Here is a 27,270-nt window from a genome sequence, read left to right as displayed (position 1 = left end):
CAAATAAGTTGTGAATAATCTCTATTTAGAGGCTCTGCGTTATAAAAAGTCAATTAGCAAGTGAACAGTGCGACATTAGATGCAACTGTAGTATGGTGGGAGGGGAGGGGTAACTTCTAAAGAATTCAAGATTCAACTTTAATTTGTTTGTTAATTAAAGATTCTTCGAATACTGCAGGTAGCCGTTAGTTTGAAAGTTTTGCGCAGCAATAATTCATCTGAATAAAGAGTCTCTCTCTCTCTCTCTCTCTCTCTCTCTCTCTCTCTCAGTTGGAAACTGCATGTGTGTCTAAAAATAGAGCATACGAAAATAAACGAGCGATGTAGGAATTAAGTGCTACCATATACCATATTTCACGTAATTGTTATAAAAACTACAAAAAACACACCATTACCTGTATCGGCTTAAGCCATCTTTCGACCAATGTTTGTGCCTCGGGCATTTTTAGGAAGCATTATCTAATATAGTGTCTAGGTTATATTTATAAAATGGAAAACATATAACTAAAAATAGATTGCATGCATCGTATAAAAGCAAAATTAAAAACAAAACCCATGATTCCAGTAGAAAAGCTGAAGGTGAAGGTCTGTACAATACGATATATTGATAATGATGATCTATTTCATTTCGCAATTTGTCTTTGGAAAAAGACATTATATATATATAACTTGCATATAAAATGTAAATGAACCCCACATACCTATATGTCTGATAATTAAAAGAAATGGTGCTATTTTTTCATTTACAGATTTTTTTTTTTATTTACTGATCCTTAATAATTTAGGCATAGATATATGCAAATGTTATTGGTACATGAAACGCTCAGATCTCTCTTTCTCTCACGTATATTTACACAATATCTAGATTTATTGGAAACTATGTATCTAAAAATAGAGTGTACGAAAACAAAACAGCCCGCTCTTACCTTTACCGCATTCTATATAAATTATCATTCAGTTTGTAAAACTTTAAAATAAGCACAATTATCCCCGTATTAATTTATATATTTTAGACGCCTTTCGACTAATTTTTGATCGGCTTCTCATGAAAAAAAATATGAATCTGTTTAATGAAATGGTTTGTTTGTACGACCCTGAAACTTTACACGCCCGCTATTGAAGGGTGACCGCATTTCGTTTTGTAAACACTGGCGTTCCCGTTCATTCGACTACTAAATGTAAATGTAGTTCTAAATATTGCATGTATGTCCAGACCTTATACCTTGTATTGCCGAAATCAACTGTTAGTTTTAACTCAAAATTCTAAACAAGATCATTATTACACTCGGCATATCTTAGATTTCCCTATATCTTTATACAGGGCTCCTCTTCAAAAGGAATTCAATGCAGTCAAAAAAATATGGTACCAACAATCCAGCCTTAAGCTTCTTAATAACGATTTTAAAGTTAATTCTAATCTTAATTTAGATTTTATTTGATTTAGTTTTTTATATGATTATGAGATTTCTTTAGAGTATAATATTCTTAAATTTCACATATTAATCTTTTTTCCAGACACCCATTGGTTTATATTGGACCAATCAAAATGGTAAGTCGGCTTACAATACCCAACCGAGAAAGTTTACTTTTTGAGGGGGGGGGGGGGGGGGGGGAAGGGGGGGGGGTGGGTATAATTACCTTAAAGTTTGTAACTGTTATATCACTGGAAGGAAAGCAAGGCGACGCCTATAAATCTAGTATCGCCCTTTTAGCCAGTACGCTTTATTTTTATATTTATTTGAATTTTAGTAATCATTGAAATGTTAACTACTTTACATTTGCCAATATGATCTTAATGTATTACTTGTATGCAGATTGCGTTTCGAATTAAATTTGTTTATATCACTTACAGTAGTCCAAACAATTTGTTTTGATTCATGATAGATTTGTTTGTACCGACTACTGCGACGGGACGAAAACCCAGAGAATGGCCTTATTGCGAAAAATCCGAATTCTAATGTGAGTGTAGAGGAGCACGTAACCAACGGGTCTTATGGCCGCGCATCGAGGTACATCTCGTGCTGTAAGTCCCTGGATGCCGCGCGGAGCTTTGCTTCACATTCAGTAACCCGCCCTCGAATCATTGTGGAGATCCTATTAGACGCGAATACCGTAATAGACCTGACAGATGAGGAAACCCGTTCCATGCTTGTGCAGAACGAAACAGGAAGAAACTACGCCAGATGTTTTGAGGAAGTTCTGATTGAAGGTTACATTCCGCCGGAGTGTATTTCAATTGCACAAATTATTAATTGATTAAATTATTGGTGTACTTTAAAATTTTCATCGGCTAGTTTTAAGATTTTAATGTTTTATGCATTCGCTGGGTGTGTTGTTGAAATGTTTTCAAAAATGTTTATTGTTTATATTTATTGAAGTTTATGTAAATACTTAGTTTATAATAAATATTATATTGCAATTTAAGATGTCTTATTACATGCTGGTGCTTTTATTTCTTATTTCCGTTGATTATTTTCAAGTTCAAATAATGGCAGCACTTGGTGACCAATAACTACCATAATTCGCTGATGGCAACTAAATGCTGCCAGCGGTAGATCTATATTTCACTAACGGTAACACGGGCACTTGTTTCTGTAATAAAAGTTCACCCTGAACTTGAAAACAGCACATTTTCATTAAATAAGGCGTATAAATACCACAGGGTCAAACGATGTCGTTAAACAAAATCCTAAGAGTTCTCCTGTTAACCGCTCCTTCTAGCTTATGAGGTTTCATTATACAGCTTATAATTGCTAGCGCTCTCGAGCGCAAACAACAACGTTAGTCATTTTCACTGGAATACGCATGTTTGACTCCATAGTAGGGGATTCTGGGAATACTGTACTACTGTAGATAAACTGTACCATTTGAATTTCGTTTTATCATCTTCACATGAAGTTTTGTGTTTTATTGAAAATGTAAAAAAGTAACAGTAGCTTAGGTTTTGTAAAGCAAAGTTATTCTAATTATAATAAATAGCTAGTTTTATCTTAAATTCCTTCAAGCTCGGAAAACAACCTCGGATATGTTTTCCGAACTTTCCGAAAATGCCGGAAAGGCTCGAGAAGACAACAGTACCAATGGTTCTTGAAAATTTTCACCTCGAAATTGAAATTACAGTAGAAACCTAATGATTAAGGCACAGTCAATGACCTATGCCATTGCCGATGTGAAGCCCACTCTACATTCACAATTCTAAATTGAGACCCCACTCCAGCACAATTCCAGTAACCACTGTGCCTTCTTATTGTTAATTAATCGATTCAGGAATTTCAACCAATGTTTTAGAAATCTGCTTTTGTGTTTTAGGATGGCTACGGCGCTAGCTCACCAATCTTTTCAAAAGATAAGCTTGTAAAAAGTCTACGAGGAATGGGGATTGCAAGAGACATGAAAGTACCTAGATGATAGCGTTGAAAACTGTGCGGGGTGTCCCGGGTATTTCAAAATGGAAAGACTGTAAACATTTCCCATTACAATTTCCGTAAGACATTTGGTTTTGTTTCCAGTGCGTTCCTCTCAAGGTAAAAAACAGATGATGTATTTGTCAAGATTTCCCCCCTTTTTATCAATTTCGAACGTACTTTATTGACAAATACGTTTATTTTCATTAAAAATCGTCAAAAATACACAAAAACAATATCTTGGGCAAAATATACATGTACTAGTAGTATGGTAGTAATTTTAATTTCCATGAGATGACATTAGTACTTTTGTAAAGACCCCCCCTCCCCCCAAAAAAATTACTCCACCACCCATGGCAAACCCCCCCCCCCCCCCCATAAAACAACAAAAAGAAAACAAAACCCTAAACAAGCCAAAAAAAACCCTGTGTAAACAGTACATGTGTAATAATAATCGATCGATTGGTCAATCTATTTGAGTATGGTTTTAACCTGGAGTATGAATCAAGGTGTCTGAACAGTATTTCACTGAAGGTTCCAACCAAGGCCGAGGCAAAATAATTCCTGAATTCCCCTTTGATTATGGGGCGTTTTTGACCGCGAGAGGGGTTGACATTTTATGAGATGAAAATCAATGTCGAGATGTCTGACTATCTTAGATTTGTAAAAATGCAAGGGCATTTGATATTTTGATAGTTACGTGTTGTTTCCGATGGGAGGGAGGGGTTGAAAAGGCCTGGGGTTCATGTATAACTTCGAGGTAAAGAAAGTGGCATGCCTTGCTGGATGCACCTGTGTTTTTGCTATTAAATTGTGAATAAAGTGCTGTTTTAAAATGACGTCAAGAGGTATTTCCCAGATAATCATTTTGAATTTATAATTTTTATCTATAAAGTTGCACAATTATATAATAAAATTTAATACTGTAGTGTCATCTTTATATTCTGGGTAATATCTAAAAATAAATACTACGTCATAAAATAACATTTGGTTTATTTTTAGATATAATATAAAAGCTTGCAATCGCCTACTGTACCGTTCAGAAGAAAGAAAGGTAAAACAGTGCTTTTTATGCATGTTAATTATGGATTAAGTATGTAATGATATATGCGTAGATGAAAAAAACATAACTTCTTTTTTAAATTACATTTTATTTGTATTTTAGCATAAAAAATGTAATTATAATAGAAAAAAATTCAACGTATCGTAAATATTGACCACTGAACCCACTATCTATCATACTTTTTGATTTATTGTTATACTAATCAGATAGAAAAGATTTATTAACAGTATTTGTATGCGTGCATACCATGTAGTTTTATATAAGTACATAATCGATGTTTTTTTAAACATGTTTTAAAAAAAAAAAAAAAAAAAAAAGAAGAATCAAAACAAAATGAAACAGCTCGTTAAGAAGAAAAAGAAATGAAATTGAAACTTAACGTTGTAAACATAAACTTGTTAAAAGTGTTCCTTTATCGACAAATAATTATATCTGTTCCAAAAAATGAATATTGTTAGAAAACCAAAAACAGCGGTTGGATAATTTCCCCAAATTGAGGTAAATAACGTTCAGGTTGCAATATCTATTTTTTTATATAGAGATACGATCAATTTTTAGAAACTTCACAGAAATTACCATAAAAAATAATGCACCAATCATTGTGTCAAAAACAAATGGTGCATAATCTTCGTGAATATACTGTATATATACCAGAAATATGAAGATTTGCTGTTATGAAATAGAAAATAGTGTCTGTGTGATATTCAATGTGAACTACTAAACAATATTTAAAGATTATGCACGAACATTTGAAAATCTTTCTTACACACATATCAATTGAAATATTATTATGATATATGATTATGAAACATGATTTCACTGAATTAACTTCACGATAAGATTAAAATACACGTTTTTGTTACTTATTGAAAATTACTTAACAATTAATGCAAATTACAGTTTAACTCAAATATGACTTATCGACTTGATGTATAAGCGTATATTTTTGTTTTGTTTCAGAATTACGTTGATACTCACAATACTTGATTGTCTGAAGCATTAAAAATGGTAACTATTACACATGTTTCTTTCAAAAAGAGATGATAAGTATACACTTTGCTGGTGAAGCTTTGAGAGTTTTGAACAAGTATATTCGCCATTATCGTTATTATTGTTAATTGGAATTCAGATAAACAGGTTTTATTACAATTGTTACCCTTTTTATCTAACCTTTTCATTGTTTCATACAGATTGTTGAACGTTTTATGATAATATACAATATTTATATTTTTTCCTTTGACAAAAATGATAATTTGCATTCTTTTACTCAAGAATTATGAAAATATTCTGAGATAATTATAAATATAAACATTTCAGTAATATTAATATGCTATTTTGTTTGGGTTTTTTTAAAAAGATTTTATACAGATTGTTGAGAGCTGATGAGGATCCTGCTAAAGGTTTAACTGCAAAAGACCCAAACTCTGATGTAACTGTAGATTTCCACGTTTCATACGGATCGAATGGCTCTGACTCAAGATACATATCCTGCAGTAAGACTCTAGAAGGAATAACCGAATTCGCTTCTCATTCAATAACATTTCCAAGGAGAATTGTTAGGATAGAGTTAAATGAGAACGATCAAGACATAAATATCATAGATTTGACAAATTATTATGAGCGGATTCAGCATGTGTTTACCCAACGGGGCATAAACTTTGCAAGGAAGTTCGACGAAGTCTTGGTCGAAGGTAGGATCCGTGCGGAATGTATAACTTTGATATAAACTACACTGATTTGATGGATTCTGTTTGGTTTAGTTCAATGATTTATACGTTTTTTAACAATGGCCGTTCGTCGGTGACACGCATCATTGTGATAGACAGACAGGAAATGTTTTGTTCGAATCGTGTATTGGAAATTGTGTGTTAGGCTGATTGTGTTTCTACATTATATATACATGTACATGGATGTTAGCATTATTTTCAGAGTAGTATACAATTGAATAAGAGGACCATAAATATAAATGTTTACAGTTTTATTGATGAAATTGTAATTCTGTGTAATTTCTTCAATATTTTTGTTTTACATAAAATGTATATAATTTATGTTAATGTATGATTATTATTTAGAATGTACGCTGAAAAAAAATATTACAGTTGTAAAAATATGCATCAAGTGTATTTGACTTATATATACCTTTTTTATCACAATAATCAATTATTATATAACTTATATATATTTATTACTCAAACTATTACATTTGCAAAAATATGTATTTGTCTTAAATATGTTTTTATTCCTATTTTTCATAATAATCAATTATAATTTAACTTATATATTTTTATCTTTGTTTCATTTTTATTTTCAATGATTCATAACAGAACATCGTACTTTGATGTATATTTGACATTATTTATTATCATTATCATATCATATTATCATCATCACTATTATTATTCAATTTATTTTTATCAGTAAATTGTATCCAACATGTATTTAATTCTTTTTATATCTTAATTTTCAAGAGGTTAGTAACAGAAAATAAGAAATCTTTCTTAATGAATGTTAAATATACATATCCTATATCTATTGTGTCATGTTAAAACATTTTTGCTTTAAGGGTCAGGTGCTTGATTCAAAGGATGTAAAATTAAATGAATGATATGTTTTAATTTTGGACATGAATTTAATCAGCTATAAATATTTTTTCAATAAAACTTATTCTTCACAGTCTCTTTTTTTTTTTTTTTTTTTTTTACATGTAATGTAAATGTACATGCTAAACTTACACAATGTGTCTACAGGACAAGGTTAAACAGCTCATGACAAATAAGAGATTAGACTGGCCATAATCTGGACGTCAATGGTCATAGCAGCCATACCAAGTGACACTGAGACAAGCTTCCTCTATGAGAGAGATGTACAACATGATATAAACGTATTACATTTAGCTGTGTATTCTTTTTAGTGTTTTTTTTTTTGCGAAAGAGGCTCCCTCATAGTCAAGTACATCGCTAAATGCCTTTCACGTATGTATAAGAATGAAACGCCAACCCAAATTCACACTAACTTGTTGAAAAATTATATTCTGCCAAATATTTTACGAGCTAAATATAAAACGTTTACAATATATTCTTAAAAAGTTCTATAAGACATATCGACTTTACTTTGGAATGATTAATGTCAACGTAAATTAATGACTGAAAAAGGTGTTTAAGTAAATTGATTCATAAAACGAAACTAGCATTTCAGAGAAACAGAAAAGAAACTACCACGCGGGATATAGTTGGTTTTGTAAAATGGAATGGATTTTTGTAAACATCTATAAATATAATATAAAAACAGAATATCTTGCTAAATAAATCAACTTATAAAGATAAAAAAGAATTCCTAGATTGCGAGTTTCTTAATTCAGACTTTGCATTGAATGGAAGCACGAGTAAGAAAATTTTTTAACAGCTTTTCGCGTGAATAATAGTTTGATAATGCTAAAGCAAGAAAAGAAAAGGGAAACGTTAATATTAGTAATGAAAGAAATTCAGTGTATAAAAAATGACAGTATATTTTTAAATCGATAAAAATGTAAGAAGTTAAATACTGTGTGTGTGTGTGTGTGTTTTGGGGGTGGGGCTTTGATTGCTACTGTTTAAATTATATATATATATATATATATATATATATATATATATATATATATATATATATATATATAATAAAAAATAACAGAAAGCCGAATCAAAACTCTACCGGTTTCATTATAATCTTCAGGAGTTTATATGTATAAACAGGAAATATTATAAATTAAAATGATTTGTACTTAAAAGTTTATTAATACAAAAACTACATACGTTTTAAAATAGATAAATCGTCGTTAAATTTTGGAATTTAGCGACGACTGAATACTAAGCCCACCACATGAAATGTAATTTAAAGTAATTGTTGGCTATAAAAGCACTATCAAACAAGCAAACAATCAAATAGGTTATCTTTATACCGTTAAACATTTAAAAAATAACATTAGGTTGTATGTTAAATTGAAGAAGTCTCAATGGCATATTTTTTTTCAAATGACTAAACTGTGCGGGGAATAAATTAAACTAAGTAAACCTACAGGTAAAATCTGGTCATAAATCTGATTATTACTATGTGGGCAGATTTAAAATTTACAATATCTAATTATTTACCAAGTTACGCTTGTTCTTGTGCGCAGGTGGATTGAGTTGGTGAACACTTTCTTTACTTTTCTATTGGCCGTTGTTCCCATTGGCTAGTATTATCACCTTTTTGTACATATAAAACATTCTGAACACATAACCTTGTCTTTATTTTTTACTCGGTCACAACTATATTAACTAGTAACATCTAAGCCAAGGAAGGCGGAGAGAGATGCCAAGATGATGAAATGGCGAAAACAAGCAGCATTACGCTTACCACAGTCTAGAAAACAGATCAACTCAATTATAAATTCAGTAAATATATATACTTGTACTTATATTAACAATACCCGAAAACAATACAAGAAACAGCACATTCTTTTGTGAAAAAAAAATGTTTTAACATTTAAAATCGAAAGTATACCCTACTGAAAATGTAACAATGCCAGTGTAAGCGTTTAGTCGGGCTCATGGCATAAGATATCTACGGTGCACAGTTTACCGGATATTTACTGAGCAGCAGTTAAAATCGTTCTTCACACAAAAATGTACATTGCAGTTCCAAATTAAAAGAGAACGTAGAATGTATTGCATGTCGAATGGTCAGTGTACGTGTAAGTTCATATCTGATATTTAAATCTTGCTCTTTGTAACATTCTAATTCCTTTGAGTTTGCAATGTAAAGTTGCTGAGGCGGAATACCCTGCTTACACAAATAGGATATATCTTTCTATAGAACCATTTTAACAAGACCTTGGACTTTCGGTAGGATGTGACTATCTTTTTCTTGCGTCAAAACAAGTCAAAATGACGCTAGTTTCAAGTGAAATATACACAGAATGCGTAGTCTTAGCTCAAAAGCCAGACAAATCTTGTTGATTTCAAAGAACCGTGGCTGAGTGGCCAGAAATGAAATAGACAGGCCTTTGTCACAATGCTGTTTGAAACAACTCCCTTAAGTCCAAGCTTCTGTTAAAATGGTTCCAATTAGATGCTGAGTATGAGAATTGCCTTAAGAAGATGTACTGTTGATTTTGGTTGGGGTGTTAAATATCATAATTTAATGTATTTAATATATTTACGATCATATCAATATGTATATGTATCAATTAACTTATAAAGACTGTCAATTCATTATTAATGACTCAATGTATCTATCTTGTCTGATGTGATTCCATTTCGTCAAAACGTTTTCAACACACAAACAGTGAGTCCGGCTATCTCTACTTCGATGACTTTGATTTAAATCTAACAAACGGTTGATTGAAGGAATCAATAAACAAAATTCTTACGTAATCTTCCCTATTTGCAAACCGAAAGTGAATTTGGATAAGATATGAGTCGATGCTAAATATACCATCAAGGGCAGAACTAGCTTGAAGGTAAGTTTATAAGCTGTAAACGGTATCTAGGAGACGTTAGATTGGTTAGTTACATGTATGCAGCCAATGGTTGTATTTCAAAAAAATAATGTTAATTATTCCCGTTTATAATATAATAAAGAACACCAACATGTTTACACTAATTAATAAATCATAAATTCATATGTTGATATAAGTAGCATTTTTAAAATAAGAACAATATAGCATAACTAGTTTATTGAGGCGGAACGGTCATGGTCATTTGTAGACTGTATTAATCGACTTGAAATGACTAGCTCTCTTTGAAGAATAAGAAAATATTCAGTTTTAAACCTAAAACATTTGAATTTGATTTTTACTAAATGCTTAAATTCACGGCTAAAAATAAAATTTTGAATTTTAAGGTAGATCTGATGGGTAACTTGTTGCGAGTTCAGCCTCCTTAATTACACTGTACAAGTGTTGCTGTTAAACAGCTGAACTTGTGTATTAGGGTTATCATGATATAATAAAATAATAATAATAAGTATCAGAATATTTGAATATTTGAGATTAAAGTTTCAATGCACAAAGTTCTTTAAAAATTAGAGAATAGGGTAAATAAAATAAATCTCATTCTCAAATTTGATATATTATGTTATCAAGGTACTTAAGATCTATTATTGATTGCACTGTACATACATAAATACAAGGAATACGTTTAAAAAGGAATGCTTAATCTTCTAAATACATTGTATTTTCAGATATTCTGAAAAGATTTTAAACCTGTCTAAAATGGTAAGTCATCGAATATATATATATATATATATATATTACACAAATCTTCCACTTTATATTTACTTTTTCTTAGCATTACCGATACCTGATTACAAAAACCTACGCGAGTTATCTATCTTAACTAAATAATTACAATTGTTCATTATAAACTATAAAAATCAATTTCATTTTAAACTACTAAATTTGCTTTAAGCAGCAATTATCTAGTCGGTACTGTTCAGTCTGATATTGTCATTTCCCCAGAAAGAACAAAAGATATTATGATTTATAAACTTCTTGCTGCAAAAGCTTTTAAATGTATAAAGTGAAGAAAAATCACATAAATGTTGTCCTGTGCAAAATTGTTTTCGCTATACATAAGGGTAGTTCTGCAGTAAAATAAAACAAAGTAAATTGTCGTAAAAGGTAGACAATACTGTACATTGTAATTGTAAGATATGATTTGAGGTTAAGATCTGATTTGAGGTTAAGATCTACTAAGGTATTTGTATAAAATATGATTTACTCATAGACGATAGGACATATGATAAGATAATTTCGAGTTATTAGAGTTATTATATATATATATAATGTTTATTTATACTGTTCTTTATCACAAGTGAATCTTTGTAGTGGTAATTTTCTTCGTTTCATTTGTACAGGTATAATACCTTACAACAGTTTATAATAAAATTATGATTCAAAAGAATGTTATATTTTTGATTTAATAGTACGGGATAATACGATTGGTAAAAAAGAAAATTCTATACATTTTCCCCCTTATTACTTATATATGAGTTTTTATAAAATCACTTAATAATTATAACTCAATCATATGACTAGGAATTTAAATATTTATTTATTACCGATGTACCACTATAGTATCTATATTATCACTTTTATATTCTTTATTGCATTGCAATCGTGTTGTATAAATTCTAGGGTTATGTATATCGGCTACTACGAAATGATGAAAATCCGGAAATGGGATTGATGGCAAAGAACATATGGTCTAAAGTGAGCGTACAGGAGCACGTGGCATTTGGATCGCATGGAGTCGCTTCAAGATACATATCCTGTTGTAAATCTGAAGCAGCTGTACAGAGACTTGCTTTTTTATCCCGCACAAATCCAAAGAGGATCGCGCTGCTTAAGGTCGGTCTCGTCTTCTCAAACATGAAAATCATAGATCTGACGGATCCACGTGAACTTCTCTATCATTTAGAAGATCCTAGGGCTATTAGGCTTGCCACTCAATTTGAGGAAGTTTTGGTTGAAGATTACATTCATAAAACATGCTTTGTTCGTTATATTCCGTATAAACCGATAGTTGCAGGCATATATTAATACTGAAAACATGCTGCACGAATTGGAAAGTTAAAAGTTTCTCTTCTTTTTGTAGTTTCTAATAGATCAAATAAATGATGTAACAGTATAGATTTGCTCATAAAAAGTAATTATGATGTTTGTACACGTGTGCTTGTTTAATTAAATAACGAATATAAAGCTTGAGTTTTTATATTTTTTTCAAGGTGTCAGATGTAAAAGACAAATATTAGTAAAGGAAACATGCTATTTTCAAATTTACTTAAATCAGTTCCGAAACATTAGTCATTGTGGAGGAAATCGCCCAGTATTTTTATAAGTGTGTAACTAAATTGTAAACGATGTTATCAAATGGTCGATGTTTGTTGCCATTTTTATATAGTAACTCAGTGCTTTAAAGGAGAGTTTGGTGGTGTGTCGATAGTGATTTTGAGTAATAATTTTTTTTATTGGATCAATATCTGCTAGAGCTTGCACAGAAGAATTTATTAGAGTCTATTTCATTAATTTTAGTTAGTCTAAAGAATTCGGGTGGTTTCCGTGCATCATAATGTCATGTATTTAAATTATGTATAATATAAGTTATTTGAAATGCCCCTGGAGGTACTAATGGAACATGTAAAAGTAGCATTTTTAATTACAATGATTTGTCAAAATATCTTAAATTAATATTATATGTATAAAAGTTTGATATGCAAAGGTAAGATTTAGTCACTCTATATACATATTGATCTATTTGCATTTTTCTCATTGATCATCAACCATACTAATGTGATAAAATGACGTAATTGTGAATTTCAAACTAAACCATTACTAATATTTTTAAGGTACCGAGTTCATCAGGTAACCAGCAATTGGTCTTCGACTCTTTGTCTGTTGTCGTCTGTCGTCTGTTAACAATTGTACATTTTTAACTTCGTGAAAACTACAAGGCCAAGTGTTACTATTTTTGGGTGTGAAGCATCTCTATGGTAAGAGAAATTTAAATTTTTGAAATGCATGGCTCTACAACCCCCAATGCGCCATTGGTGGGGCTACATATGCAAAAAAGGTAAAAAAAAAACAACTTACAACCTCTTGTCTACTTTCACAATTGTGGGGGGGATAAAACTAAAAACTTAGGTATAACGTTCATGAAGCTCTATATCAAAATTGTGAGATTGTGAAATTCATGGTCCCTAGATTAAGGGTTCAGGCCTTTGGGTGGAGCCAATATTTCAATTTTGTAGATATGCATTGAATATTAGAAAAAAAATCTTTTTCTCTATTCCCACATTTTAATAATGGTTATGATGTACATGACGTCACCAAAATTGTGAAATTCATGACCCCTGGGATAGGGGTTTAGGCCCTAGGGCGGGGCCAATATAGCGTACAGTGAAAATGTATTTAATCTAAGATCTTCTTTACTCCTATATATGTTTGAAAAAAAAAATAATTCATGGTTATGTGTTCATCTACCAAAAATCAAAATCTACCCAAATTGTGAAATTCATGGCATATGGGTCATGGGGTTAAGGTTATAGAGCAGTCCAATATAGCCACATAGCAAAATTTATTAATTTAATATTTTTTTTGAACTATCAAAGTTGTGGGAGATAAAGTCATGCATTGTTATTAGGTTCATAATTTTCTGATGATAAATTGTGATTTTTTTGTCCATGATAAATGGCTTAGGTCAGGATTTTTTTTTAACCGTGGGTGAGGGGTACAAGTAAACATGACTATGTATTGAACATGTATTTTAATTATGGTAATTATTTAATTATGGTAATTGCTGATTTTCATCGATTTACAATTATGATTTCATCTTGAAAACTACAAGGTAAATGTTCACTTTGCAAAAGTGAAAGATGAATGCATTTTGTGTGCATCATAAATGAAACTGTGAATATTATAAAGGATTCACTATCCATTAAAACTCGTTTTTAACGAACACAGATATAGCTAAATCTCGGATAGAGTAAAGTTTAATTGAGTCCCCGGTAATTTGCAAAATTTCACGGTTATAATGAATTCGGATATAATGAATAAATGAGGATAATGGAAACTGATTTTGAGTCCCGTAGAGGTAAATAATAACGAAATTTAATACTTAAATTTAATACTTTTAGTAAGAATTTCGTTGCAGCTTAAAAGGTTGCAATACCATTTAACATAGTAAGTTGAATAAATTTATTTTCACATAAATTCTTCAATTTACAATCTGATTATTAATGTATTAAAAGAATATATTTTTATTCTAAGCCTCGATTAGAAAAAACTGTATACAGACACATGCATTATTACGTATTCGGATATAACGAATTACGAATATCACGAAGTAGTTCCACTGGTCCCTAGGACTTCGCTATAACCGAGTTTTACTGTATAATTAAAGGCCTGCAGGTCTCTTATAACCAAATTTTTATAATATTTAGCCCCTGGAGCTAAGGTATAGATAATCTGAGATTCCCCCGACTCTTTTTACATTTTCATGAATGAATGTTTTTCAAACATCAAATAATAAAAAGTGGGAAAACAGTAAGGGATTTCTCAGATCTTCTTGAAAATGAAGCTATGACATGTCAATCTAAGAGTTATGGTACTTAGATGTTAAGGAATATTATACAAAGTTAAAAAAAAAACGAGTCCACATATAAAAGTACAAAGTAAACATAAATGTGCAGTAACAATATGATGTTGATTTCAGTTTGCCATTATGGGTCCATGTCCTATATTATTATTTGTATATAGAATACAAACATAGCATGGTGAAATTAGAAATGAATTGGATTAAATTAGTCTATACATGTATGTTCTCTACTTTACTGATGGATACATATCTCTTCTCTTCTCGTCTGGTGCAGGTTCTGACAATCGTATCTAGGCTTAATCATTTAAAAGTCCTTTTATTGGACATAAATGGACAGTGACCACGCCAATCAGTAATCGATCTTCTTTTTTCTTCATATCTAAATTCATTTTATGCTATGCTTTGGATGCCGGAGAGTGCTTTTAAATAACTTTCAGTCCGTCAATTACTATTATGTCTTATTGGTAAAGACTTTGATGCCCTGTGGAGATGTATTTCAAATTAACTTTCTGCATTTTGCATGGTAAGAAAAAACAGTCTTTTAATTCAGAAAATCTAAATAGAGTTGGCGCATTTAGTTTTCTGTTTCGTGTTTCTTGTTAACATTTAAGGCCAATTTTAACGAAATTTATTAATTAAATTGTGGAAAATGTGAGTCTTTATACATAATAAAATTAAAAAAAAAATTTTAATGTAATGTTAGTAGTGTCTTTTTATAACAATTTCATGTAAACTTTTTTATCAATAAATTAAAAAAAGTAAAAGATGTCATGAAATGATGTTTCCTCTTTCCTTCTTCTAGTATTGATTATTCCTAAAGATGTATCGTCACTGTGTTTGACTTGGACGTCGTCTGCTGATGACATCATTAGGTCTCATTGCTACTGGTATGTAGAGCTGAGCAAGGCCGTTTCCTTTTTCGAGGCCGATGATATTTGTGCATCAAATGGAGGTCGACTTGCCCCATTTGTTGACAGCTGGCAATATTCGATTATAGAAAACATGCGCCCATACACAACGTAAGTTTCATCGGATATTTTTTTTATATTTTATATGTAATATAGTTTTTATATAGATACTAATTATACCTTTAAAATTCCATTTTCTTATTCTTCTTTTTAATGTTTTTTTTTTTTGCTATCTGTCTTAATTTCGATTGGTTTTGCCACAGCAAACGAAAAAGTTTGCTATTGTTGGCATTCGTCCTAATTGTGAGCTTTGGAATTGAGTATTGGGATCAGTGCTATTCTTAAATTTTGCGTTTTCAACCCATGTACTGATATTGAAGTCAAGGATCTGGGATATCACTGATTATTTTAGTTAAGTATTTGAAATGTTTAGCACGCTACACTAAATAAATAAATGTCGTAAATTTTCGCCTGAAGGTGTGACTGACCTCTGGATCATGATGAAGTTCCGGTTTTAAGTCGCCGTTTTATCCATTTATGACATGAATGATTGCAATTAATATCACACTTTAAAGCGATAGACAATATTTTTTTCCAATGTATAACTAATTTTAACATGTTTCTCCATAAAAAAAAAATACAATTGTTATTAGTTTTAATTTTCTTATAGTCTTATGTTAAATGATACTCGGACTAAATATAAGAGAAAAAAAATTAAGAACTCACTTTACAATTATCTAATCTAATTAAAACTTAAAACTTAAATCAATCAATATCAAAATTCACAATTCTAAAATAAGTAGCAATAGAATTTATACATCCAATTGTCCGTATTAAAGCATTCTGAATCAGAAATAATGTCATTAAAAGGCGTTAAAATTTGAACGGTGAAGACAATAAACTGTATAGATTTCAGAGGTGCAGGCGCCCTTATAGCCTCAACCCAAAATACACACACGTTGTATGAGTTGCCTCAATGAAAGCCCTTTTTCGCATTCGGTTGAATACGCTTTTCTATTTTTAAGTGTATTTGCTTTGAAGAGTTATAATTTTGAAATCAAATTGTGTAAACAATGTGCAATTAAAGCTTAATTTTCTTTTTCAACTAATACAATTCAGCTTGTTTGAATCTAAATCCGTTATTATATTTTCATCGTCTATTGATACAGTTCCTATTATCTTCCTTCGATTATGTTGACGTTAATTTGGGTTGATCAAAATACACAGATTCTTTTTTCTGTTGACAATTTTTGATATTGGTCTAAGGTTACTGGGTAGATATGTGGGTCAACATGACATCGCTGTCACTCTGTAACTCATTGTCAGTCTAACAATCGAAAAGTCACGGTCAATCTCACAACCAAACTCACATTTAACGAGTATTCCTTCGAAAGGAATGATCGGCATGTAATATCATTGGTCAGTTTCACGTTAAGGTAATGCAAAAGCATTACATACAAAATAATTCATTAACAGGATATATCATACTATTTCATTTTGTTAATTTCCGAAATAGCAAGAAATGAATAAACTTTACTCTAAAAAGGCAAAGTGTACTTCCAATTAATTATTTTTAAAAGTGATTTGAATAACTATAACTGACGATATAAATGCTTTAATCTCAAGGCAAATGAATTAGAATAATGTTTTGTAGTAATTTACATATTCATAAAGATTTAAAGGAAGCTGGCACTGCAAAGTAGATAAAGTAGTTCGACGCACAATGCGTGCGCACATAGTAATAATTGAGGGATGCCTCACACGGACACAACTGTGATCGGCCAAAACCGATCGACCATAAAAATTGAAAACTCCATTTAAAAACTTACGGTCAGTCTTACAATCGACAACCACAGTCAATCTCACATAAGAAAATCCACGGTCAATGTCACAAAAACTCCCGGTCAGTCTTACATTTAGAAATGTACGGTCATTCTCAAATACAAAAACTCACGGCCAGTTTAAAATTTAAAAACTCATGGTCAGTCTTATTACAGTAAAAAAAAATCAAGGTTAATCTCACATACGGAATCTCACGGTCAATCTCATTCACAGAAACTCGCGGACAGACTCCCGTTTTGAAACTCCCGGCCAGTCTTCCGTGTGGAAACTCCCGGCCAGTCTTCCGTGTGGAAACTCCCGGCCAGTCTACCGTGTGGAAACTCCCGGCCAGTCTTCCGTGTGGAAACTCCCGGCCAGTCTACCGTGTGGAAACTCCCGGCCAGTCTTCCGTGTGGAAACTCCCGGCCAGTCTACCGTGTGGAAACTCCCGGCCAGTCTACCGTGTGGAAACTCCCGGCCAGTCTACCGTGTGGAAACTCCCGGCCAGTCTACCGTGTGGAAACTCATGGCCAGTTTTACGTCTTAAAACCTCACTGTCAGCTATAGTCTGTCCCAAATTATTTTTACAGCATATTTTCTTAAATCATTCGATATTTATAAATACTTCTTGGTTCAGACGATGTTCATTCAAAAACATGAAAAAAATCCCGAGATTCCCCCTGTCAGGATTCATTACACGGCTAACAAAAAGTCTATGGGGATTTTCTATTGCTAAAGAAATGAAAGTACCCGGATGATAACATTAAAAAATTGTGCGAGGTATTCCGAATGACTTCCAAATGGAGAAAAGATGTCAACATTTCCAATTGTAAATTTTTACGAGGGAAAAATGATAATGTGTGAATGACGTTTTCTTGGAAATTTTCCATTTCATCTCTTTAAATAAATTACTGCACTTCCTTCACAGGTTTGTGCATTTATTAAAAATCGTCCAAAAGTGCATCATAAATCTTCTAGGACAGACTATAGTGTGTGTGTGTGTATATATATATATATATATATATATATATATATATATATATATATATATATATATATATATATATATATATATATATATATATATATATATATATATATATATATAGTCGGAAACTCCAAGTCAGCCTTACATACCATCGGAAACGCAGGGTCAATCTCAGATTTAGAAACGCACAACCATCTTCACCTTCACATTTGGACAGGCATGTGCTCAGGCTTTTATTCGGAACTCACGTACAGTCACACATGCTTTTACTAACCATTGACAAACTTGTAAAGATTTTCCGTTATCCTTTTTTGTCTTTATCAAACCAGGAGGGAATAAAACTCTTTTTTTTACGTATGATAATGATAATCAAATAGCTTCTCATGTCTTCTCATTGGTTTTAAATGCATGTGTCAGCAGTAGCGCGATAAATGAGGACTCCTACTATTACTTATTAGGTTAGTTACTGACTCACTACGGAAATATATTGGGTTGATCAATCTCATAGATGGCGAGGCGAAGCCGAGCCGTCTATGAGATTGATCAACCCAATATATTTCCGTAGTGAGTCAGTAACTAACCTAATAAGTGTTTTGTTTTCCCGAGGACTATCAAGCGACATATTTATTCACAAATAGTGATGATCTACGCAAAGCCATGTACAAGATGCCTAACATCTCGTCCAATTTAACTCATTTAAAATCTTCAAAATTTTCAATCTCACCTTTCAAATACTCTTTAAAAATCTTTGCTTCACCCATGTTTACTTACAATGTTTCGTTGCTACTCAATTTTAAATGATTTCTCCCTTTCCTCTGCAGAAATTTGAGCAAATTTCGACGCTGCCATTTTGATCTGCAATGTGACGTCAATATATTCTAAGGGCAACTACTCTAATTTTAAAGAATTTCAAAGGGCAATTACTCCAAATACTTTAAGAACTTATGGCATGCGGTTTATGTATTAAATACTATGAAATGTTGAAATGAGTAAACGAAACTTCGGCCAATGACGGCCATATTGCCTAATATTATTTCTCACCGAACAAATATAGAGATATATGAGGCAATCACGTGCTATGTTTAAACCAATGAAAGTGTGACATTTCAGTCCAAGGGAAAACAAATTGCAATGTGAAGAAGCCATTTATTATAGGTCATGCACATATTACTGAAAGCAAGATACTAGTAACTGATTTCGCAATGAATTCAAATCTGTTTATACTTATAAATAATTGTTAGAATTTCCACTGACCTGCGCCTTCTTGCTGTACCTTAAAACTCGTCCTAATTTTTGTAAATAAACATGACGTTAATCGTACTATTTTGCTGTATCCTCGAAATTCGATGAATTTTAACAACAAAATAAAACAAACCAACAAAATACATCATTTAAGAATTCAAACGTGTTAATAAAGGGATACAGAGTCTCAAATTATTTATATCATTGTTAGTACATTTTGTATAAAATGAAAAGGATAAATAAAATACCTACCGGGTATATCATTGTCCATTAATGATACATTATTTTCCTGATGACTGAATAGCTATGGCCATTTTTAGATTGTTTTTATCTCCTGGAGAAGGTGAACCTTGCACAGAGACATAGAAAACTATTTAAAATTTTAATGCTAAAATATTTGGATTATTTTGGATTATTCGTATATAGTTTGATATAGTTTTTTTTTTAATCTTATCTAAATGGAAGATCTTAATTAGGTGAAAGTTGTTGACCCTCCAGCCCCGTTAAGTTACACATTTTATTTTCTGTTCGACTTACTGGTCATGACTCACCCGTCAGTTTGAATTAATGTACCTTTTATGGAAGTTGTGAATATAAATTAAATCTGTATAAATGCTTCGTTTTAAAATTACTTTATACAGGGAAATATTCCCTCCGGTTTGCATTTGCTCTTTCGACCTTTTTCATCGGGCGAATTAAAGACTGAGCGAATTTAATGTCTCAAATTATATCTTTTTGAACACAGCTATTTCTGGGCGTGTTCAAACCGGGTTGAAACAATTTGCAAGTGTTAAAGGACAAAAAACTACAAAGGCCCGAAATAACCCTGTATATTCACGTATTATTTCAGGCCAGATACTTTTATTGGAGTCATAGATATTGGAAAAGAAAACACTTGGACCCAACTAGATGGCACAAAAATAGACAGCTCGTTCACAAACACATTCGATTTAAATAATAATCAACCGAACGGCGGAAACAGTCAGAATTGTATCGTGATTGACATGGAACCTCACCATTACTTCCGGCCCGACAAAACCCAAGACAAGTCTTGCTTCTCGTCGTTTAAAACGACGGCCATGATCTGCTATGCAGACAAGAAAGGTATATGATTTTTTCCAACACTGAAAGTATAAAGAAGATATGAAAGTTGAAAACTCTACAACCCCTCTGGAGAAATACTGGATACTGTTAATGCTGACATGAATTCATAAAAGCATTTGGTCGCAATATTAGTTTCGATCGCTCTGCTACTGCCACTTGGGTATATATACCGGTCAAGAAAGTTACGGTCGGTTGCTTTCCGATCGAGGCATTCAGGTTGCACGGACTTCTAAATGCATGAACTACACATTGCAGTAAAATGTTTGTAATAAAGAATAAAGGAAACAACAATCAATAAAATACAAAATATATTTATTCTTTGAAAGAATTTCCAAGGTACTAGTATCCGTATTATTTTGAACAGATAGTGCTGCCTTACTTCACATGCACATCGAACACGTGTGTCGTTGATACAGAGTGCACAACGTCTGCATCTTTTTGAAAACCCCGGCGGCACTACATCCAACCCAGTAGCTAATTTATAGTAAATCCAAGAAAATAACAACGTAACAGCGACTCTTTTCCATCGGTTCTATAAAAACGCTCCGTTTCCATGCGATCATTGACATTGCTCGATCACTCACAGTGTGTTGTTGCACATGACTGTGCAATGTTATAATATAAACAGGAAAAGGGTCTACAATTACCGAGGATTTTTTAAGTTTATGTGCCTGGATTTTGGTTCGTCTTGTTTCGTCGTTCATTGGAAATATTCCTTGTTAGTGCAGTTGTTGTCTTATTATTATTTTTGTTCAAAACGCGTTTCTCAATGTCTTTTCGTCTAAGGTAACGTGTTCGGGTGTATGAAATACCTGAATGCGGTGAAGCATGAATTGTGCTCTCGGCCTTATATAGGGGGTGTGTAGCGATGAGCAGAACAGTAGGAATCGACAACTAATATGGCGGTTGTCGGAGATAAAAGGGAAATAATGCGTATTTATGAATTCATGTCAGCTTTAAACATTACATAAACCTATGAAGAAATCTCAATGGCCTGTTTTTATTTTATTTACTCGTATTTTAGACTGTATCACTGCCCTCAGAACAACCGTTATATTTTAAAGTGTATGGTACCTGCATTTAAAAGATCAATATTAGGGAAGAAAAAGTTGACCATTGGGTTTAAAAAAAATAATTTTGTAGTTCGTTCTGTCCAGTCCAGATAGAGTTGTGATAAGAATTGTTATTTCGTTGCAAAACAGACTGTCGCGCTAAAAACTTCCTTAAACGCGCCATCGCAGTGTATGTATATTATCCTATACATGTGTATAGATCATATGACTGATTTTATTTGAGATCATTAAAAGAGCCATCATGTGAGAATCAAATATGGCGAAATTATAAAAATTATAATAAACACAAATTTTGTTTTAATGACTTGATTTCGTTTTGAGAAAGGACGTCGTATTGTGCGATGTTGCGTTAAAATGGAATAAACTTTGTTTAGACGAGCTCAATTACAGTGTATCTTCTTAAATCTTTCACAAAAATGTACATTCTGCAACGGAGAAATAATTTTAGGGATAATAAACAGGATGCACCTGAACTAGCCAAAGTATCTTAGAGTATCGAACGTAGATTAAAATTGTTACAAAAATTGCCCCCCCCTTTCAAAGAAAATTAACATACTAAATAAATAACAAAATAAACAATTCTTGACAAAGCACTTTGCCCTCTATTCTTTCGCCAGAATTCTGCTACGTTTGGATGTCGGTAAATGACGGGAAACTCCGCGAGCACTGCTACTGGCTGACCACCAAGCCAAGGTCCAGCAGTCGTTGGAATTTCATTGACGCACTCTCTCTGTGCACGGCAGAAGGGGGCACCCTGGCACCGGCAATAGACGAGATGCAGCTGGCATTCATCCGGGAAACCTTGACAGGCATATTCCAGTATGGTTTTTAAATTATTGTTATTTTTAATCAAATGGGGATTCTCGAAAACACTATTTTCCCTTTTTTGGGAAGGGGTCAATAACGTGATTTATTTTTAAAAATTAGTACGTTTTAATTTTTACAAATTAATACATCAAACTTGGTTTGGTTATACATGCATCATGCAAAGGCAAAGTCTTTTTCTCGGTTTTCCTTAGAAATTCACACATTTGAAATTCGCAATAGTCATTTGTACGGTAAAAGAGACGCGTTTAAAAAAAACAAAAAACACAAAGTTGCCTTGGATTATAAAAAACACAAGAATAATGATAAACTGATCCATATTTAGACCACATTGTCATGCATCTATTTTTTGAAAGTCATGTGCCACAGAATTGTCCTTTTAAAATTGTTATTCAGTGTTTTGTATTTTAGGCTAATAATTTTAAAACTAAACATGCAGCGTGCACATGTTTTAAATATTATAAAAACACAGCTAGTATAGGATGCAATGACAAAGCTGCATTTTATACACATGCGCAGATCACCGAATGCCACTTGTACCGGAGTATGGATGGGATCCAACACCATACGTGGATATACCTGGAATTGGAATAACGACCCAAATTTCCTCTCCATTCCTCTGGGAAATCTAACTCCCGAAAAATGTCTGCGTCTGAAGAAAGACACGCTGGATGCAGCGTACATCTCTTGTAACTCTGACCTCTCAGATGTACGTGGTGCCGTCTGCTTCAGAAATACTACAGGTCTAGATTTCATTTTTTTCTTTTTCTTTCACTTTTAATTGTCAAAACAGGTTTCCTTATAAAAATGAAAATATAGAAGCGATGAAACATTGGTTTTTGTTTAAAAATGTGTCATGAGGACATGTCGTCATAATGATTAGCGCACGGTCTTATAGTTTGACGGATTCGATCCGTTAACGAAGTTTGTATCTTGGTGAACATTTCAACGTTGATTTTTTATAATATCTTTTATATATCCAAATATATCCATTCATTCATCCTCCCATCCATCGATTTTGTTGTTTCATCGTTCACATTCGTTGAATATCAATTTTCTTTTATTCCATTGTTAAGTTGATCGGCAAATCTAATGTTTATCAAATTTCAATATCCTATTACATATTGTATCGATGGCAACGTTTGCTTTTGCTAATGTATACATTGCATGATTATCCTAGTAACAACCATTTTTCTTAAAATCACGAAAATTGATGCCCACGAATATCATGATTGACTACTAATTACAATAATTATATAACATGGGTTTGGTTACAGGACAGATACTGACAACTCCTACAACAACAACACCAACAACGACAACACAGACACACCCACCGACTACATCAACAACATCTACAACCACTACTACAACATTACCAACGACAACAACAACTAGCGCGACGACAACACCGCCAACAACTAGCGAGGTCCCCAGTGTCCTTAACCTGACATACCTAGAACAGGTCAAGGTCGCCCTGACGGTGGACCCTAAAGAAACGAGTGGTACTTGTATAGTATTTATGTAGTACTTGGGTTTTATCATTGTTCGGTAAGCACACAATTTGTGGATTTCGTTGTTGATCAAATCCATGAAATCAAAGATAATTGTAACGAATTGAAAGTGAGAAAAGTGGGGTTTTTATCGGTAAAGTCATTGTTCGGGAATTTACGTAATCTTTAAACTGCTGAGTTATTTCTAAAATCCACGAAATTGAGGCTAAATTATATGATCTGCAAAGTACATGTAATTGGGGAAATAGCTACGGTCCTAGAGTCGCGTCCTTTTTGTGTTCCTCGTGAATCTTGCGAGATTTAGTCCGAGGTTAATGAAGAAAATAATGACTATAATTTAAAGTAATAGGGAGTTTTAGAAATCCTTAATATGTATATAATTATTAATTAGTATGATAAGTGTAACAAGTTAAACCAAGCGAATAATGTGGCACGTACTCTTTTATGATACTTTCTTGTTCAATACTACAATCGCGTTGATTGACAATAGTTTTCTTGAGGGTGTCAATTTCAATTATTATACTTTCATGTTAAATACTGAAATCTGATTGGTTTAGACGCAGTTGATAATCCGTTCTATTACCCTCAGCGTTAGCAACACACTTAGCAACGGGTAACACAACGAATTGTTACATGCGCGTACAGTTCGCCATAGAATTCATGTCATTTCTATAGAAAAGTAGTAAAAAGTTCTCTAAAATTAAGACATTCAGTATAATAAAATAAATAGTACCTGTTTGGGAGGATAACAGTTGAACATTGACACCCCTCGAAAACCAATGTCAACCTCCGCTTCGCGTCGGTTGACAATGGTTTCCTCGGGGTGTCAGTTTCAACTGTTACCCTCTCAAACAGGCACTATTTATATACTGTAACCCTTCCAAACAGGTACTATATTGTAACGACTTTACTAACATTATACCCGCCTTATATTTTAACAGCCTTATATCCGACAGTATAGAATTATTGTGTTACACAGGCACGTAGCATCGATTTTGAAAGGGGGGCCAGACTCATTCCAAAAAATCTTGACAACTAAAAAAAAAAGCTACTTCCCAAAATCGTGGAAAATTGTGATCCGTTGGTGGTGGTGATGGTGGAGGGGGGGGGGGTTAGTAAGTAGTAAGTAAAATCTTTGTTGCGGCAATTAGTTGGATGATACGTGTCAGTTAGAAGTAGATGCATGATATGCTGCTATTTGATAAAAACTTCTCTTTCGATTATAACAGGGACTGTTTTTAAGGAACTAAAGTTGAGTGGGATTTTTTCAGTATTTTGTTGATCCTCCAGCTTCATTAATATTGATACAAGTAATGGACAGCGTGACCTGTGATGTTATATAAATCAATCGATACCGTCAAAAGTCTCGCATTCCTTTTAAAACCAATTCAATAGAAACAGCACACCGGTCAATTCCCAGTTCAAAGTTTTCGGGGTATATATATATATATTAAGGTCTTGGGGTCACATATTAATCAATACACCACGTGAATAATGAAAAGGGCAGATATGACAAGAACTTGACAAGTCATGTAGTTTCATATGTATGAAAAAATAAATCGATTATAACAACAAATTATGCTGATTTGTTCCCTTTTACATTTACAGCTTTTAAGGCCACCCTTAACTGCGCAGAGGACAACCGCTTTGTGTCGAAATGTATGGGTTACACCGGGGTAGCGGTCATATCCGGGATATTTGTGACAATTTTATTCTTAGACGTCAAACTCCTGATATCATGTAGATAAATGGCGAGGAGTAATCAAAATGAAGATTCGAATTTTCTTCTTTTCTTAAGTACAATTTTGCATAATATTTACTGTTGTGCGATTGTTGAAGATTCTACTTTCGAATTGTTACATGAGGTTTATTTGATATTCGCATTGATCGTGTTTTAATGTATCTAAATTAAAATTTTACCATATTGTTTGATGTTTAACAATAAAAATCAATTCGCTAATAAAGTTGACTGTAAAGTGACCTACACGCTATTCAGAAATTTTAGTACGCATTAATCATAATAAAATGAAAACAAATCGATGTAAAATTATTGGTCTGCATAAACACTTACTAGCTAAATATTGCAAAATAAAAGAGAGTAAATCTTATAATTCATGAATTAATAACTCTTCACCAACGAGAGTAGTTTACCTCAAACAAATGAATGTCCACATGTACATCTGTACAAGTGGATAGGGCTGTGCCTTATCTAGATGTATGTAACAAGATATCGTATATACCCATAACTACAGTACTTACATGTGTCATTATAACTGATTGGTCCGAATTTTTTTTTCTTAATCATCTATTACAGTATTAAATATTGTTCAAAACAAAACAGTTATCGTGAAAAGTTATAGACTTTCACTTTTTTACAGCAGCAGATTTTGTCCTTTATCTTTCTAAGATATTCAGAGTAAATAAAAAAATAATTTCGTATGATACATCTACAGGAATACGTACAAAAAAATCTCCATCAAACGAACAAAATTGACACAGACATTCTAAGAGAATAATCATAACTAAGCAATGCATATCTCCTGCCAATATCCCGAATTTTAAAACAAATGTCGTTTAATGTGCTTAATAAAACTGGAGAAAATTCTAGAAAAGACGTTTTTAATGAACAATTAAGCAACATTTATAATAATAAAAAAAATAATTGTTTAAAAACAAATATTTCATTTCTGTGCATCCATTTGTTTGTCTACTATACAGCAATGTTTAATTTGTTTACACCCACAGAACCTCAAACTTCCCACACATCCTCAAAGTTTAAGATAAAAATGTAACATAAATAACAATATGATCTTTAATGGGGACAAAACATGTAATATAATCCAAATTTTTATTGATTCATTTAAGACTAGCAGCTTTTATTTAAAAATCATCCACATATCAACCGTAGATACATTGTATAAGTTGAAATTTAAGATGGTAAGATGGCTAATTTAAAAACTTTACTAAACTGAAATTGATTTGTTATATTCTACATAAATACATTTCTACAAAAATACAATATAAGTAGTTTTCATTTTGTTTCGTTTTATTAAAAACACGATGGCAGTCTTGTATATGGAGAGCGACTGTAGTAGCCCAATGCTCCACAAGAAACGAAGAGGACAAGAAATAACGAAGGACACTTGCATATACACGTGAATTAAGTTATTATCCAAGAGTTTCTAAGTTACTGATTCTTATGAGAAATGTGAT

General features: G+C 32.4%; 3 protein-coding genes and 1 long non-coding RNA gene across 4 annotated transcripts in view; all 4 read left to right on the top strand.

The window, feature by feature from the left end:
* Positions 1 to 7,143, top strand: part of LOC128180189 (uncharacterized) — a 35,952-nt gene extending 28,809 nt beyond the window's left edge. Inside the window, exons 5-8 of the mRNA XM_052848082.1 lie at positions 3,310 to 3,524; positions 4,407 to 4,458; positions 5,428 to 5,475; positions 5,825 to 7,143. Coding sequence (XP_052704042.1) covers positions 5,473 to 5,475; positions 5,825 to 6,193 — 372 coding nt within the window. The 5' untranslated portion in view covers positions 3,310 to 3,524; positions 4,407 to 4,458; positions 5,428 to 5,472 and the 3' untranslated portion in view covers positions 6,194 to 7,143. The remainder of the gene's footprint in view (positions 1 to 3,309; positions 3,525 to 4,406; positions 4,459 to 5,427; positions 5,476 to 5,824) is intronic.
* On the top strand, positions 1,519 to 2,424 carry LOC128180188 (uncharacterized). Its single transcript, XM_052848081.1, has 2 exons — positions 1,519 to 1,549; positions 1,885 to 2,424. The coding sequence occupies exons 1-2, from the start codon at positions 1,547 to 1,549 to the stop codon at positions 2,254 to 2,256; spliced, it is 375 nt and encodes a 124-aa protein (XP_052704041.1). The 5' UTR covers positions 1,519 to 1,546; the 3' UTR covers positions 2,257 to 2,424.
* Positions 7,144 to 9,878: 2,735 nt separating the features above from the next.
* LOC128180190 (uncharacterized) lies at positions 9,879 to 12,181 on the top strand. Its single transcript, XR_008243202.1, has 3 exons — positions 9,879 to 9,946; positions 10,669 to 10,702; positions 11,624 to 12,181. It is a non-coding gene; the product is annotated as an uncharacterized LOC128180190 (long non-coding RNA).
* Positions 12,182 to 14,878: 2,697 nt separating this feature from the next.
* Positions 14,879 to 27,064, top strand: LOC128180180 (uncharacterized). The gene is made up of 7 exons (XM_052848071.1): positions 14,879 to 15,105; positions 15,385 to 15,601; positions 20,392 to 20,645; positions 22,336 to 22,537; positions 23,063 to 23,286; positions 23,821 to 24,048; positions 25,666 to 27,064. Exons 1-7 carry the CDS (start codon positions 15,072 to 15,074, stop codon positions 25,803 to 25,805), a joined length of 1,299 nt encoding a protein of 432 aa, XP_052704031.1. The 5' UTR covers positions 14,879 to 15,071; the 3' UTR covers positions 25,806 to 27,064.
* The last annotated feature ends 206 nt before the right edge of the window (positions 27,065 to 27,270 follow it).

This window comes from Crassostrea angulata, chromosome 4, assembly GCF_025612915.1.
Source record: "Crassostrea angulata isolate pt1a10 chromosome 4, ASM2561291v2, whole genome shotgun sequence".
In the NCBI taxonomy this organism is placed as follows: Eukaryota; Metazoa; Mollusca; class Bivalvia; order Ostreida; family Ostreidae; genus Magallana; species Magallana angulata.
Note: the sequence above shows the minus strand (reverse complement) of the source record. Positions and strands in the feature narration are given on the sequence as shown.